The sequence below is a fragment of the Panthera pardus genome, unplaced genomic scaffold, assembly GCF_024362965.1.
Source record: "Panthera pardus isolate Hobbes unplaced genomic scaffold, ASM2436296v1 HiC_scaffold_3, whole genome shotgun sequence".
NCBI lineage: Eukaryota > Metazoa > Chordata > Mammalia > Carnivora > Felidae > Panthera > Panthera pardus.
The window spans coordinates 7,090,909-7,105,968 of record NW_026526876.1 but is presented as its reverse complement, the minus strand read 5'-3'; the positions used below and the strand labels follow the sequence as shown (position 1 = coordinate 7,105,968).

General features: G+C 42.8%; 1 protein-coding gene across 1 annotated transcript in view; it reads left to right on the top strand.

Annotated features, from left to right (window-relative positions):
* Positions 1 to 15,060, top strand: part of DNAH9 (dynein axonemal heavy chain 9) — a 333,637-nt gene that overhangs the window by 61,247 nt on the left and 257,330 nt on the right. Inside the window, 2 exon segments of the mRNA XM_053893249.1 lie at positions 13,739 to 13,961; positions 14,614 to 14,780. Coding sequence (XP_053749224.1) covers positions 13,739 to 13,961; positions 14,614 to 14,780 — 390 coding nt within the window.

The following is a 15,060-nucleotide window of genomic DNA, read 5'->3' as shown; positions in this document are numbered from 1 at the left end:
TCTCACAGGTCTTCGTATGTAATATTTTCATTATAATTTAGTTCTAAGTCTTTAAAAACTTTTTTTTAATGTTTATTTTTGAGAGACAGAGACAGAGTGTGAGTGGGGTGGGGCAGAGAGAGAGAGAAAGACACAGAATCTGAAGAGGCTCCAGGCTCTGAGCTGTCAGCACAGAGCCCGACGCGGGGCTCGAACTCACAAGCCGTGAGATCATGACCTGAGCCGAAGTCGGATGCTTAACCGACTGAGCCACCCAGGCGCCCCTAGTTCTAAGTATTTTTAATACCCGTTATGATGTGTTTATATATATATATTTAATATTTTCACACATACGGTTCTTCCAGGTATATAGTTTTTTTAAGTTTTTCATTTTAACCCCAGGATGGTCCATACACAGTGTGATATTAGATTCAGATGTCCAATATAGTGATTCAACGCTTCGTATAGTACTCAGGGCTGATCATGGTAAATGCACGCTTAGTCCCCATCACTCGTTTCACCTATCACCCCTCCCACCTCCACTCTGGTGACCATCGGTCTGTTCTCTACAGTTAAGAGTCTGCTTTGTGGTTTGTGTCCTTTTCCTTTAGTTTGTTTCGTTTCTTAAATTTCACATACAAGCAAAGTTATATGGTATTTGTCATTCTCTGACCTGTTTCGCTTAGCCTTATACTCTCTAGCTTCCTCTGTGTTGTTGCAAATGGCAAGATTTCATTCTTTTCATAGCTGAATAATATTCCAGTGTGTGTGTGTGTGTGTGTGTGTGTGTGTGTGTGTGTGTGTATCTATCTCACCTCTTCTTTATCCATTCATCAGTTGATGGACACTTGGGCTGATTCCATAGTTTGGCTCTTATAAATAGTGCTGCTGTAAACATACAGCTGCATATATCCTTTCTACATTTTTTTTTTTTTTGGGACAGAGAGAGACAGAGCATGAACGGAGGAGGGGCAGAGAGAGAGGGAGACACAGAATCAGAAACAGGCTCCAGGCTCTGAGCCATCAGCCCAGAGCCTGACGCGGGGCTCGAACTCACAGACCGCGAGATCGTGACCTGGCTGAAGTCGGACGCTTAACCGACTGCGCCACCCAGGCGCCCCTGCATATATCCTTTCTAATTAGTATTTTGTATTTGGGGGGTAAATACCCAGTAGTGTGATTACTGGATCATAGGGCAGTTCTCTTTTTAACTTAAAATTTTTTTTAAATGTTTATTTATTTTTGAGAGAGAGAGAGAGAGACAGAATGTGAGCAGGGGAGGGGCAGAGAGAGAGGGAGACACGAATCCGAAGCAGGCTCCAGGCTCTGAGCCGTCAGCACAGAGCCTGACATGGGGCTGAAACTCATGAACTGTGAGATCATGACCTGAGCCGAAGTCAGATGTTTAACTGACTGAGCCACCCAAAAGCCCCTATTTTTAACTTTAAAAAAAAAAATGTTAATTTAGTTTTGAAAGAAAGAAAGCGTGCAAGCAGGGGAGGGACAGAAGAAGAGGGAGAGACAGAATCTGAAGCAGGCTCCATGCTGAGCAAGGAGCCCATCGTGGGGGCTTGATCTCATGACCATGAGATCATGACCTGGGCCAAAATAAAGACTCGGATGCTTAACCAACTGAGCCACCCAGGTGCCCCTATTTTTAACTTTTTCAGGAACCTCCATACCGTTTTCCAGAGTGGCTGCACCAATTTGCATTCCCACCAACAGTGCAGGAAGGTTCCCCTTTCCCCATATTCTCACCAACACCTGTTGTATCCTGTGTTGTTGACTTTAGCCTTTCTGACTGTTATGAGGTGATACGTCATTGTGGTTTTGATTTGCATTTCCCTGATGATGAGTGATGTTGAGCATCTTTTCATGTGTCTGTTGGCCATCTGTAGGTCGTCTTTGGAGATCTGTTCATGGCATCTGCCCATTTTTACTTGGATTATTGTTTTTTTGGGTGTTGAATTGTACAAATTCATATAGTTTGGATACTAACCCTCTATTGGATATGTTCTTTGCAAATATCTTTTCCCATTCAGTATATTGTCTTTTAGTTTCACTGATTGTTTCCTATGCTGTGCAGAAGCTTTGTTTGTGTTTTGATGTAGTCCAATAGTTTATTTTTGCTTTTGTTTCCTTTGCCTCAGGAGACTTATCTAGAAAGATGTGATTAGGCCACTGTCAGAAAAATCACTGCCTGTGTTCTCTTCTAGGATTTTTATGATTTCAGGTCTCACGTTTAGTGTTGAATCTATTTTGAGTTTATTTTTGTGTATGGTGTAAGAAAGTGGTCCAGTTTCATTCTTTTGCATGTAGCTGTCCAGGTTTCCCAGCACCATTTGTTGAAGAGACTTTTTTCTCGTTGCATATTCTTGCCTCTTTTGTTGAACATTGATTGACCATATAATCGTGGGTTTGTTTCTGGGCTTTCTATCCTGTTCCGTTGATCTATGTGTCTGTTTTTGTGCCAGTACCATACTGTTTTGATTACTGGAGCTTTGTAGTATAACTTGAAATCCAGAATTGTGATGCCTCCAGCTTTGTTTTTCTTTTTCTTTTTTTTTTTATTTTTTTTTAATATATGAAATTTATTGTCAAATTGGTTTCCTTGTTTTTCTTTTTAAAGATCGTTTTGGCTGTTTGGATTCTTTCGGGGTTCCTTACAAATTTTAAGATTATTTGTTGTAGTTCTGTGAAAAATGCTGTAGTATTTTGGTAGGGATTGCATTAAGTCTGTAGATTGCTTTGGGTGGTATGGGCATTTTATTTGTTATTAAAAAAATTTTTTTTAACATTTATTTATTTTTGAGAGACAGAAACAGAGAATGAGCAGGGGAGGGGCAGAGAGAGAGGGAGACACAGAATCCAAAGCAGGCTCCAGGCTCCGAGCCATCAGCACAGAGCCCAATGCGGGGCTCAAACCCACAATCCGTGAGATTGTGACCTGAGCCGAAGTCGGTAGCTTCACTGACTGAGCCACCCAGGCACCCCAGGGTAGTATGGGCATTTTAACAATATTTGTTCTTCCAGTTCATGACCACGTGATACCTTTCCATTTGTCCGTGTCATCTTCAGTTTCTTTTATCCGCATTTTATAGTTTATAGGACACAGATCTTTCACCTCCTTGATTAAGTTTATTCCTAGGTATTTTATTATTTTTGGTACAATTGTAAATGGGATTGTTTTCTTAATTTCTCTTTCTGTTGCTTCACTATTGATGTATAGAAATGCAATGGGTTCGTGTATGTTGATCTTGTGTCCTGTGACCTTATTGAATTCATTTATCAATTCTAGTAGTTTTCTGGTGGCATCTTTGGGATTTCCCATATATAGTGTCATGTCATCTGAAGTGAAAGTTTCACTACTTCCTACTAATCTGGATACCTTTTATTTATTTTTCTTGTTCATTTGCTGTGGCTAGGACTTCCAGTACTATGTTGAATAAAAGTGGTGAGTGGACATCCTTGTCTTGTTCCTGATCTTGGGGTGAAAGCTCTTGGGTTTTCACCATAGAGTATGATGTTAGCTGTGAGGTTTTCATATATGGCCTTTATTATGTTGAGGTATATTCCCTCTAAGCCTGGTTTGTTGAGGGTTTTGATCGTGAATGGACATCATACTTTATTAAATGCTTTTTCTGCCTCTTTTGAAATGATCATATGGTTCTTATTTCTCGTAATGTGATGTGTCACGTTGATTGATTTGCAATTATTGAACCACCGTTGCATCCTGGGAATCCACTCGATCGTGGAAAATGACTTTTTTAATGTATTGCTGGATTTGGTTTGCTAATATTTTGTTGAGGATTTTTGCATCTGTGTTAATCATACATATTGGCCTATAGCGTGGGTGTGGGTGTGTGTGGGTGTGGGTGGGTGTGGGTGTGTGGGTGGTATCTTTTCTGGTTTGGATATTGGGTAATGCAGATCTTGTAGAATGAATTTGGAAGTTTTCCTTCTATTTTTTTGGAATAATTTGAGAAGAATAAGTATTCATCCTTCTTTAAATATTTGGTAGAATTCACCTGTGAAGCCATCTGGTCCTGGACTTTTGTTTTTCTGGGAGTTTTTTGATTACTGATTCAATTTCATTGCCGGTAATTGGTTTGTTTAAATTTTCTGTTTCTTCCTTGTTTAGTTTTGTGAGGTTATATGTTTCCAGGAATTTATGCATTTCTTCTAGGTTGTCCAATTTGTTGGTATATCATTTTTCATAATCTCCTATAATCTTCTGTATTTCTGTGATATCAATTATTTCTCCTATTTGATTTTGTTTGAGTTCTCTCTCTCTCTCTCTTCTCTCTTTCTCTCTCTCGCTCTCGCTCTCTCTCTCTCGCTCTCTCTCTCTTTTGGTGAGTCTGACTAAAGGTTTATCAAGTGTGTTGATCTTTTCAACGAACCAGCTTCTGGTTTCATTGAGGTGTTCTATGGCTTTTCTAGTTGTTATTTCATTTATTCCTTCTCTAATCTTTGTTGTTGCCTCCCTTCTACTGTTTTTGGGTTTTGTGGATTCTTATTCTAGCTCCTTAGGTGTAAGGTTATTTATTTGAAATTTTTCTTTCTTCTTAAGTTTGGCCTGTATTACTATAAACTTCCCTCTTAGAACCACTTTTGCTGCATGCCAAAGATTTTGGACCATTCTGTTTTATTTTCATTTGTCTCCATGGATTTTTGGATTTCCTTTTTGATATCTTGGTTGACCCATTCATTGTTTAGTAGCATGTCCTTTAATCTCCATGAATTTGTGTTCTTTCCAGATTTTTTTCTTAGGATTGATTTCTAGTTTCATAGCATTGTGGTCAGAAAAGATGCACGGAATAACTTCAGTCTCCTTGAATTTGTTGACATGTGTTTTGTGGCCTAATATGTGCTCTATCCTGAAGAATGTTCCATGTGCACTTGAAAAGAATGCATATTCTGCTGTTTTAGGATGGAATGTTGTGAATGTATCTATTTAATGCATCTGGTCCCATGTGTCCTTCAAAGCCACTGTTTGCTCATTCATACTCTGTTGGGATGGTCTGTCCATTGATATAAGTGGGGTGTTAAAGGTCTCTACTATTATTGTATTACTATCGATTATTTCCTTTGTTTGCTATTAACTGTTTTAAGTATTTTGGTGCCTCCATGTTGGGTGCATAAATATTTACAACTGTTACATCTCATTGGATTGTCCCATCAGTGATTACATAGTGTCTTTTTTGTCTCTTGTTATCATCTTTGTTTTAATATCTATTTTGTCTAATACAGTAATTGCTAACCTGGCTTTCTTTCCACATTCATTTGTATGATAAATGTTTCTCCATCCCCTCACTTTCAGTCTTTAGGTGTCTTTAGGTCTGAAATGAGTCTCCTGTAGGCAGCATATAGGTGGGTCTTGTTTTCTTTTCGGTCACCCTGTGTCTTTTGATTGGCATTTAGCCCGTGGACATTCAAAGCAATTATTGATAGGTATGTATTTATTGCCATTTTGTTACTTGTTTTATGGTTGTTTTTGTAGTTCTTCTCTGTTTCTTCTCTTGCTCTCTTCTCTCATTGTAAGTTGGCTTTATCTTTACTGATATATATTAAGTCCTTTCTCTTCATTTTTTTTTTTGCATATCTATTACCGGTTTTTGATTTGTGGTTACCGTTAGACTTCTATGTAACATCGTCTGCATATAACAGACTATGGTAAGTTGATGGTTGCTTAATTTTGAACCCAATCTTCACTCCTCTCCCCTCCTTGTTTTAGGTATATGGTGTCATGTTTTAATCCTTTTATTTTGTGAGTCCCTGGACTGATTTTTACAGATATACTTACTTTTACTGTGTTGTGCTTCCTACTTTCCTTAGTCTTGCTTATGGTCTTTCCTTTCCACTCAGAGTCCCCTTTAACATTTCTTGTAGGGCTGGTTTGTGGTCATGAATTCCTTTAAACTTTGTTGGTTTGAGAAACTCTTTATTTCTCCTTCTATTCTGAATGACTGCCTTGCTGGATAGAACATTCTTGGCTGCAGGTTTTTTCCTTTCAACACTTTGAATATATCATTCTACTCCCTTCTGACTTGCAAAGTTTCTGCTGAAAAATCTGCTCATAGCCTTATGGGGTTTCCCTTGTATGTAACTGCTCTCTTTTTTGCTTTAAAAATTCTCTCTTTAGTGCTACTTTTTGCCATCCTAATTACTACATGTCTTAGTGTGGGCCTCCTTGCACTGATTTTGTTGGAGGATCTCTGTGCCTTCTGGATCCGGGTTTCTGTTTCCTTCCCCGGATTTGGGAAAATTTCAGCTATTATGTCTACAAATAAATGTTCTGTCACCCTTTTCTTTCTCTTCTCCTTCTAGGATGACTATAATGCACATGAAATTATGCTTGATGGTATCACTGAGGTCTCTAAGTCTATTCTTATTTTGCATAATTGTTTTTCACTCACCTGCTCAACTTGAAGACTTTCCATTATTCTGTCTTCCAGGTCATTGATTTATTCTTCTACCTCATCTTGTCTGCTGTTTACTCTGTTTAGCACATTTTTATTTCATTTATCATGTACTTCATCTCTGATTAGTTCCTTTTTGTCGCACTGTTAAGGATCTCACTGATATCCTCCACTCTTTTCTCAAATCCAGTGAGTATCTTTATGACTATTACTTTAAATTCTCTATCAGACATATTACTTATGTCAGTTTTGCTTGGGTCTCTTGCTGTGGTTTGGTCCTGTTCTTTCATTTGGGACATAGTCCTCTGTCTCCTCATTTTATCTAACTCTGTGTCTGTTTCTCTGTGTTAGGACAGACAGCTGTTTACTGCACTTGAAAGTAGCACAGTGAAGAAGGAGGACCCTCTTCTTATGAAGAAGAGGTTCTCTAGTTCCTGGTAGTGCAGTGTCCCCTGTTCACCAGAACCTGGTGCTTCAGGGATGTGTCCTATGTGTGACGTGTGTGCCCATCTGTTGTGGCTGAGTCGCTTCTTCCTTCAGTCCAGTCATCTGCAGTGATTCTCCTTGCTTACTCTGGGCAGGGTTTGGTTCCTGTGGTGTTAGTGGGCCAGTCTTAGGATGCCTTGGACTTGACTTGAGTCGGACCAGGCGTTTGCCAGAGATGCAGTAGCACCAAACTGCACGGCACCTTCCCTGTGTTGTCCCCTGAGAATCTTTCATTGGTGGGCGGGGCCTGCGGTCAGACCAGATGCCCGTCTCCAGCCCACTGCCGGGGCCACAGGCCGACTGCTGTGGGTGGCTATCTTTCCCCCTCCAGGGAAGAAGTCCCTTCGGGGTGGTGCTGGCCACCATATGGACTGCTTGCACACTCCCAGGCCTGTGGCATTGCCTTGTGTGGGCTCTGGCCGAGAGCGTATTGGGGAGCATGGTAGCCAAACACAACATGGTGGGAACAGAATGGCAGGGCAGCTGCGCAAGCAAGTTGGGTAGCAAGTTCCACACGTGGCTGTGAGTTTATGCTGGGGGGTGGGGGAAGGAACTGGCACCTGCCAGTTTCTTGGTTCCTGGAGGAGTTCCCCAGCTATTTCTGTGTCTCTGGGACAGGCTGTAACATTAGTAAGTAACTCTGCCTCCTATATCCCCCAGGCACCTTTCAAAGTGCTGCTTCTCTGCTGCATCTCCTTGGGCTTTTTGTTGTGCTGTCTCTTTAAGGCTAGGTACTCAGTTTCCCCTTGGCCTCCCCGCCCTCCCAGAGCCAAGCCCACTGACTTTGTAAAAGTCCAGGTTTCAAGTTCCACTAGTTGTAAGAACTCACAAAATTTAAGCCCTCTGGTTTTCAAAGCCTAATGTTACGAGGATTAATCGTCTCCATGTGGGCTCTCTGGTGGGGGGTGGAGTGTGTGTTTCTCTCCCTTCACTGTGCCCTCAGTTTCCTCCCTCCTGTGGACAGTCTGGAAAGTCCATGTAGTTCTGACCATGTCTCTGCCCTTCCTACCCTCTTGGATGTGGCCTCTTCTATTTAGTTATATTCCACTTTGATGGCAGATTGTCAATTTCGCCTTGGAATTCTGTCACTTTTTGCTTCATATATTTTAAGGTTGTGTTATATGAGCATACACAGCTTGACTTTTTATATCTTTCCAGCAAATTGGAACTTTCAGCCACACATTAAAATCGTCTTTATTACTAACTATATTTCTCATATTAAAGCCTGTTTTGTCTTATATTACTATAACTAAACCAATTTCCTCTGTGTGATATGAGCTTGGCGTCGCTCATTGTATCCTTTGACTTTTAATCTTTCTGTGCCTTTATATTAGAGATTACTTTTTAATGATCGGCATAGAACTGAATGTTTTATTCACCTTAATATATATCTTTTAGCTGGGGGGGGGGGTTGTTCATTAATATCTATTCTGCTACCATTTTATTATATACTTTCTATTCTTTTTTTTTTCTTGCCTCCTTTGAGGTTGAATTTTACATTTTTTTTTAAATTCTCTTTTTTTCCTTGTGCTAATTTGGATGTTATATGATCGAGGTCTACTGTTCTTATGGTTACCATAGCTATTTTAATAAGCATCCTTAAAAGGAATAAATGTGTCAGTACTGGTACTCTCCTCACAGTCAACAGGAAGTCTTTAGAATAGTTTGATCTCGACTATTGATTCATCAAATTATATTCTCCTTCCCAGCGATTTCAGTTATGCTCTATTATTTATTTAACCACCAAAATTCTGCTTCATTTTCATACACTCAATGTTTATTTAAATCTGCCTACATATTTACCAATACCTTTTGCTCGTTGCATCTTTCTACACTACAGACCACTTTCCTGAGTTATGGTCGTTGAGTCTATCGGTGAAATTCTCATTCTTCCTTTGCCTGAAAATGCATGTATTTCCTGCTTTTACTTGGGGGCAAAAATGGCTTTGTAGAAAAGGGATTTCTAGGATAAAAGCTCTTTCCTGTGAGTTTATTGAAAACAGCATTCCACCGTGTTCCAGACGCCATTTTTACTTCTGAGTACTCAGCCATCTGCGTTTTGGGGGGATTTTTGCTTTTTGGTTTGGTTTGTTTGGTTTGGTTTGGTAGAAGTCAGTCTTTGCTCTACAGCTAATTGGCTAATTTTAAGATCTGCATTTCCTTTTTGGTAAAGGTATCAGTAGGAAGGACCTTGAAGATTTCTTGCTAGGCCACCTGGAATTTGGTGGGTTTTCTCGAACTTACATTGTCTTTCAGCAATTCAAGAAAATTCTCAGCCAAGATCTCAGAGCTTGCTTCTTGCTCATTCTCTCTCTCTTGCTTTCTTCTGAGCTCTTACTGAACTTACGTGAGGGTTTTTTTTGTTGTCACCATCGTCCGTGTGTTTTAATGAATTTCATAATTTACAGCTTTCTGTCTCCACTGCAGTTTGGATAACGTCTCCACTTTTATCACCCAGTGGTCTCATTCTCTCAGCTTTGTTTAAATCTCCCGTTGAATCCATTCATTGAGCTTTAAATTTTAATTATACGTTCCAGTTTTAGACCTTCTGTTTCATTTTTATAAAATTTTGCTTACTCATTTTTGTATTTTCTTGTTCTTTGCTCAAATATCAAGGGTTCTCTTTCATTCAATTTTTTCCGTTTTTTAAAAAATTTTTAAGAAATGTTTATTTTTGAGAGAGAGACAGATTGTCAGTGGGAGAGAAGCAGAGAGAAAGGGAGACAGAATCAGGCCTGAAGCAGGCTTCAGGCTCCAAGCCGTCAGCCCAGAGCCCGATGCAGGGCTGGAACCCACGAACTGCGAGATCATGACCTGAGCTGAAGTCAGATGCTGAACTGACTGAGCCACCCAGGTGCCCCTCAATTTTTTTCAGTTTTAGAGTACGTTCATTAGAAGATGATCTTAAGACAACTTCTGCTTTGACAGTTTAAAACTGTTTTGTTTCTCTGTGCCATAGATTAAGGGTAACATAAAGACCTACCAACAATTATTAGCTTCTTTCTCCTGGAATCGGCTGTCGGCGTAGCACAGTATGATCATTTTTGAATTGCTAAAACACATATTAAAGGCTTTGTCTATGCTTCTCTTCACCAAGTAATGCCATCACAGCCTATAATTTTCAGTAAGTTTTGTCACTTCTCAGAAGGCAAAGGTCCATGCGCGATCACAGAGTCTGGATATATTTGGAGAGCCTCTGAAATCGCCTCTCTTCCTGCCAGTTCAGGCAATGCTGAATTTATATCAGAACTTAAAATATGAGGTCAGGGGCAGGAACTGTGACCTATGGAGACTAGGTGCTTATTTAGGCTTCTGAAGGGTGATTCCTAACAGCGAACATTTCTGTCTCTTTTTTTAAGTTTTGTTTATTTAAGTGATCTCTACACCCAACATGGGGCTCGAACTCCCAACCCTGAGATCAAGAGTCGCACGCTCTTCCGACCAAGCCACGTAGGCGCCTCGAGAGCATTTCCGTCTTAACTGATACATTGTGCTCAGAAGGATGAAGGTATTTTTTCTGAGTCTTGAATTGGTGTCTGAGAAACTACGAGGAAGGCACTTTTTCCTGCTACATGGGTCAGAGACAATTAAGCAAGACACTTCAACGGGAACTTCTTATTGTTTTTAAATATGTTAAAGATTGCGATTTTATAGTTGGACTTCCAGTATTTGAAGTCTTTGCAGGTTGGATCCCACTGCTTCTGCTGGCTCCAACTCTTGGTGACTCTTTTCCTTGTGCATTTTATGACTTTTGATTGTAAGCGTCACGTTCCTTGGGATTTTATTTGCGGGCATCCTTTGAGGATTGGAATCTGATTGCATTCCTCCAGGAAAGATCTGTATCTGTTTCTGCCAGTCTTCGAGGGGCTCTTCCAACCCCAGACCACTTATACTTCAACTTGCAGGGGTGTACTTAGTGCCCAGGAGAAAGCAGGAAACTTCCATCCTTGCCCTTTCTGTGTTTCGTTTCTCATACGCCCTTACGGTGTCGCGATTTCACATGCGGCTTCCTACCAGCCTCCTCACCTCGTGGGGGCCCCAGGCTGAATCACCAGGTCCCCACATCCCACAAAGCAATCAGAATAGCAGCTCAAGGTCTCCAGTGTTGAGTAGAAACCATCACAGGAAAGACCGCTGGGAGCCTTACTTAGTGCTTGCTTTCACTACACCTTCAGCCTCCAGAGATTCCTTGATTTCTTGCCACTTTAGTGACGCATTTTCATGGTTTGGGCGGAGGGGTTATTTATCCATATTATTGCACGCATCGTACAGTTGTCTCCAACTTCCTCTCCCGCTTACTCGGCAGTCAGGGCTTTCCTGGACTGCTCCACCGAAACCACTCTTGTCAAGATCACCAGTGACGGCCATATGGCCGAATCCTGTGGCGACGACCACCTTCATCTGACTCGTACCCATCAGCAGGGTTTGGCCTAGCTGATTATTCTGTCTTTCCCAAAGAGCTTCTTCGTGCAGCTTTCGGGATACCTCACTTTTATTATTTTTCTTCGGTCTCACTGGCCGTGCCCTCTTGGTCTCTTTGGCTGGGCTCATCTCCTCTTCCAGGCATCAAGATGTTAGCATTTCCGGAATCTCAATCCTGAACTCTATCTACATTCTTATTCCAGATGATACCTAACCCGTCCCTGTAAATGCACCTGTGTGCCGATAACTACCCAATTTATATTTTCAGCCTCAGCTTCTCCGGAACTCAAGACTTCCAGGCAACTGACCCACAGATATCCCCCCTAGGTGTCCAGTGTCTGTGAGGCATCTCACACACAATACGTTTAAGACTTACTCCTCCTCCACCTTCTCCGTCTGAAAAAAACCCAGTCTTCGCCAGTTCTTCCCCAAATCTATACATGTCATCACCATTGACCCCATCTCCAGGAGTTGTTACTGATTTCTCTCATCCCCTCGTGTCTCCCCTCCAATCCATCAGTGGAGATGGCATCTCCGTGTGAAATTACCTTGAACCTGACCACCGCTCCAGTCCACCTTCCAGGCCAAAGTCAACATCATCATCATCTTCTGTCACAACCATTAGAGCCCCAAAATGCCCTCCTGGCTTCCATTCCTGTCTCTCCAAATCCAATGCCACCATCACCACCTCCGGCTACAACTTGTTCTCCTCCAGCTACAGGTCTTTTGAAAATCTACTTCTCCGGGGCCTGGGTGGCTCAGTTGGTTGAGCGTCCGACTTCGGCTCAGGTCATGAATGATATCACGGTTCGTGGGTTCGAGCTCTGCGTTGGGCTCTGTGCTGACAGCTCGGAGCCTGGAGCCTGGAGCCTTCTTCGGATTCTGTGTCTCCCTCTCTCTCTCTGCCCCTCCCCTGCTCATGCTCTGTCTCTCCTTGTCTCAAAAATAAAACATTAAAAAAAATTTTTTTTTTGAAAACATACTTCTCCAACTCAGATTTCTCGTGCTTATGATGAAATCTGGACTCCCCGCCCTGGCGAACAAGGCCCTGCAGCGTCTGACCCCTGTTGATTCCCTCACGCCTCCTCCCTGATTCCCCGATTCCTCTTCTGTTTCTGCCCGCTGACCTTTCTCCTTTCCTTCAGATATGTCAGACTGAATCCAGCCTCGGTGCCTTGACTCATGCTGTTCCCTGTACTTAAAAGCTCTTCTCCCGTTTCTTTCTGTGGCTTACTCCTTCACACAATTTCCATTTCTGCTCAAATAGCACCTCTGTAGAAAGGCCTTCACTGACCACTCCATAGAAAGTTGGACTCTCCTTAGTCTCTGTCCCCTTATAGCTCTCAAAGCCATGTGAAACTATACAATTTATTTCATTGATTTGTTTCCTATTTTTCCCATGAGAATGTATGCTTTATAAAGTCAGAGCCTTCGTTTCCCTTATTTATCATTCTTTTTTTTTAATGTTTTTTTTTTTTTTAACATTTATTCACCTTTGAGAGACTGAGCACAAGTGGAGGAGGGGCAGAGAGAGGAAGACACAGAATCCGAAGCAGGCTCCAGGCTCCGAGCTGTCAGCATAGAGCCCCATGCAGGGCTCGAACCCGTGAACCGTGAGATCATGACCTGAGCTGAAGTCAGCTGCTTAACCGACTGAGCTACCCAGGCGCCCCTCTCTCATTTATCATTCTGTCCCCAGAAACTGGAGCCATGGTTGGGCTCAAATATTTGATACATTGATCTATCTCATTCTATGTAATAGATGCTCAATAAATATTTTTGAAATAAAGACTGAATCTCACTTAACTCCCACCATAACCAGTGAGTTTTTCCAATCATATAGGTGAGGAAACTGAGGCCCAGAGATGTTAAATGACTTGGCCATGGTTACATATCTAATGAGTGTCCAAATCAAACCCAAGTGTGGTATGACTTTCGAGGCCATGATATTTTTTTTCCCAGTGTTTTGAAATTTTTTTTCCTAAATTTCACCTTGAAATATGTCAGACTTAAAAAAAAAAAAAAAATTGCCAAAACCGTACAGAGCTCACGTGTACCTTCCCTGAGCTTTCTCAAATGATGTCATCTTCCCTAATCATAATGTAGTTATCAAAACCAGAAAGTTGATGTTGGCGTAGAACTAGTTTCTGATGTACAGGCCGCCTTCCCATTTCACCAGTTGCCCCACTAACGTGTCCTCTCTCCTCCGGCGCGGAGGTCCCGGTCTCTGTCTTTCACAGCTGTGAAAACACGACCGTGACCCTTCCGAAGAGGACCGCATTGTCACCGTCAGGGTCTGGTGTATGCACAGTGCTAGGCACATGGAAAGTGTTTGGCAATGATGGCTGTTCCTGTCGGGGAAATAAATCAACCTTCCTTTTGAGGCGTGGGAGGGGAAGGCTTCTTCACATTCTGTTTGTTTTGCTTAGCTTGGCCGACCTGGAAGTGTTTATAAGAAATACCGAGAGCGGCATGCTCAAGAAAGTTGAAAAAGGAGATTTCAAAGGATTGGTGGAGATTATGGGGCACCTTATGGCTCTGAAAGAGCGGCAGAACAGCACTGATGAGATGTTCGAGCCCTTGAAGCACACTATTGAGCTGCTAAAGACCTATGAACAAGAATTGCCAGAAACGGTGTTTAAGCAGCTGGAGGTCAGTGCACAGTTTGTTTCCTGAATAAAAGAAACAGAGGGAAAGCTTCTGGACCGCAGAGTGGGGTGAGGTTGGGGCGAGGTGAATGAGAAACGGGGCTGGGTGAGGACCCAAGGCTCGCGATCTGGAGCCGTCCGTGTAATGGCTGCGCGCTCTCTAGTGCCTTCCGGAAACTCCGTAAATACGAAACGGCACAATGTCGGCGATAGATGGGACAGTTGGTGTGGGTGAAGGGCTTTGGTGGTTTCGTTTTGTTTTGTGTCTTCTTTTTTAGGGATGACTGAAAGTTTTGATTCGGAGAAAGGAAAGCAAGTCTGAGAAGTGTTAAGATGACCTTAAGGGGATGTGGGGCCTGAAAGAAAACAGTCAAGCAGTACTCTGAGGCAATACAGAAAAAGGGCACAGGTTCCTGGGTCAGAGGCTGAGGGCAGGAAGGATATGCCAGAGTAAGAAGGAGATGACAGCCAGGCAAACAGGCGACCACGGAGATGGGTCAGAACTGTAGGGGACGGGCACGCCGTGCCGTGACATCGCAGTGTGGCATCCTAGCGTTGATGAAGACGTCTGGGCACCTGTCCAGCTTCAGGCCTGCGGGCGATGGGGGGGGGGGGGGCAGAGCGTGGGTCTGACCGGACTGCGGTCGTCTTCGCAGGAGCTGCCTGAGCAGTGGGACAATGTCAAGAAGATAGCCATCGCTGTGAGGCAGCAGGTGGCCCCGCTGCAGGCGAACGAGGTGGCCGCCCTCCGTCAGAGGTGCTCAGCCTTTGACATTGAACAGCAGCAGTTCTGGGAGCGATTCCGCAAGGAAGCTCCCTTCAGGTATGGACCCCCCCCCCACCCCACATCAGCACAGCCTCCTTTCTGTTAAACATGGCGATCTTTGGGTTTCCGAGGGTCTTTCGGTTGAGTTCTTGGATCTTCTGGCGTCTAGCAGGGGAAGACTTGTTTCCAGTCTTCCCTCCCACTTAGATCGGCTGGTTAGAACCTGGTGCTGATGTGAGCAGAGCCCTGTATGAGATGACCAAGGGTTGTACAAACACCGTGCCTTAAAAACAGAAGCCTAGAGGCGCCCGGGGGGCTCAGTCGGTCGAGCATCCGA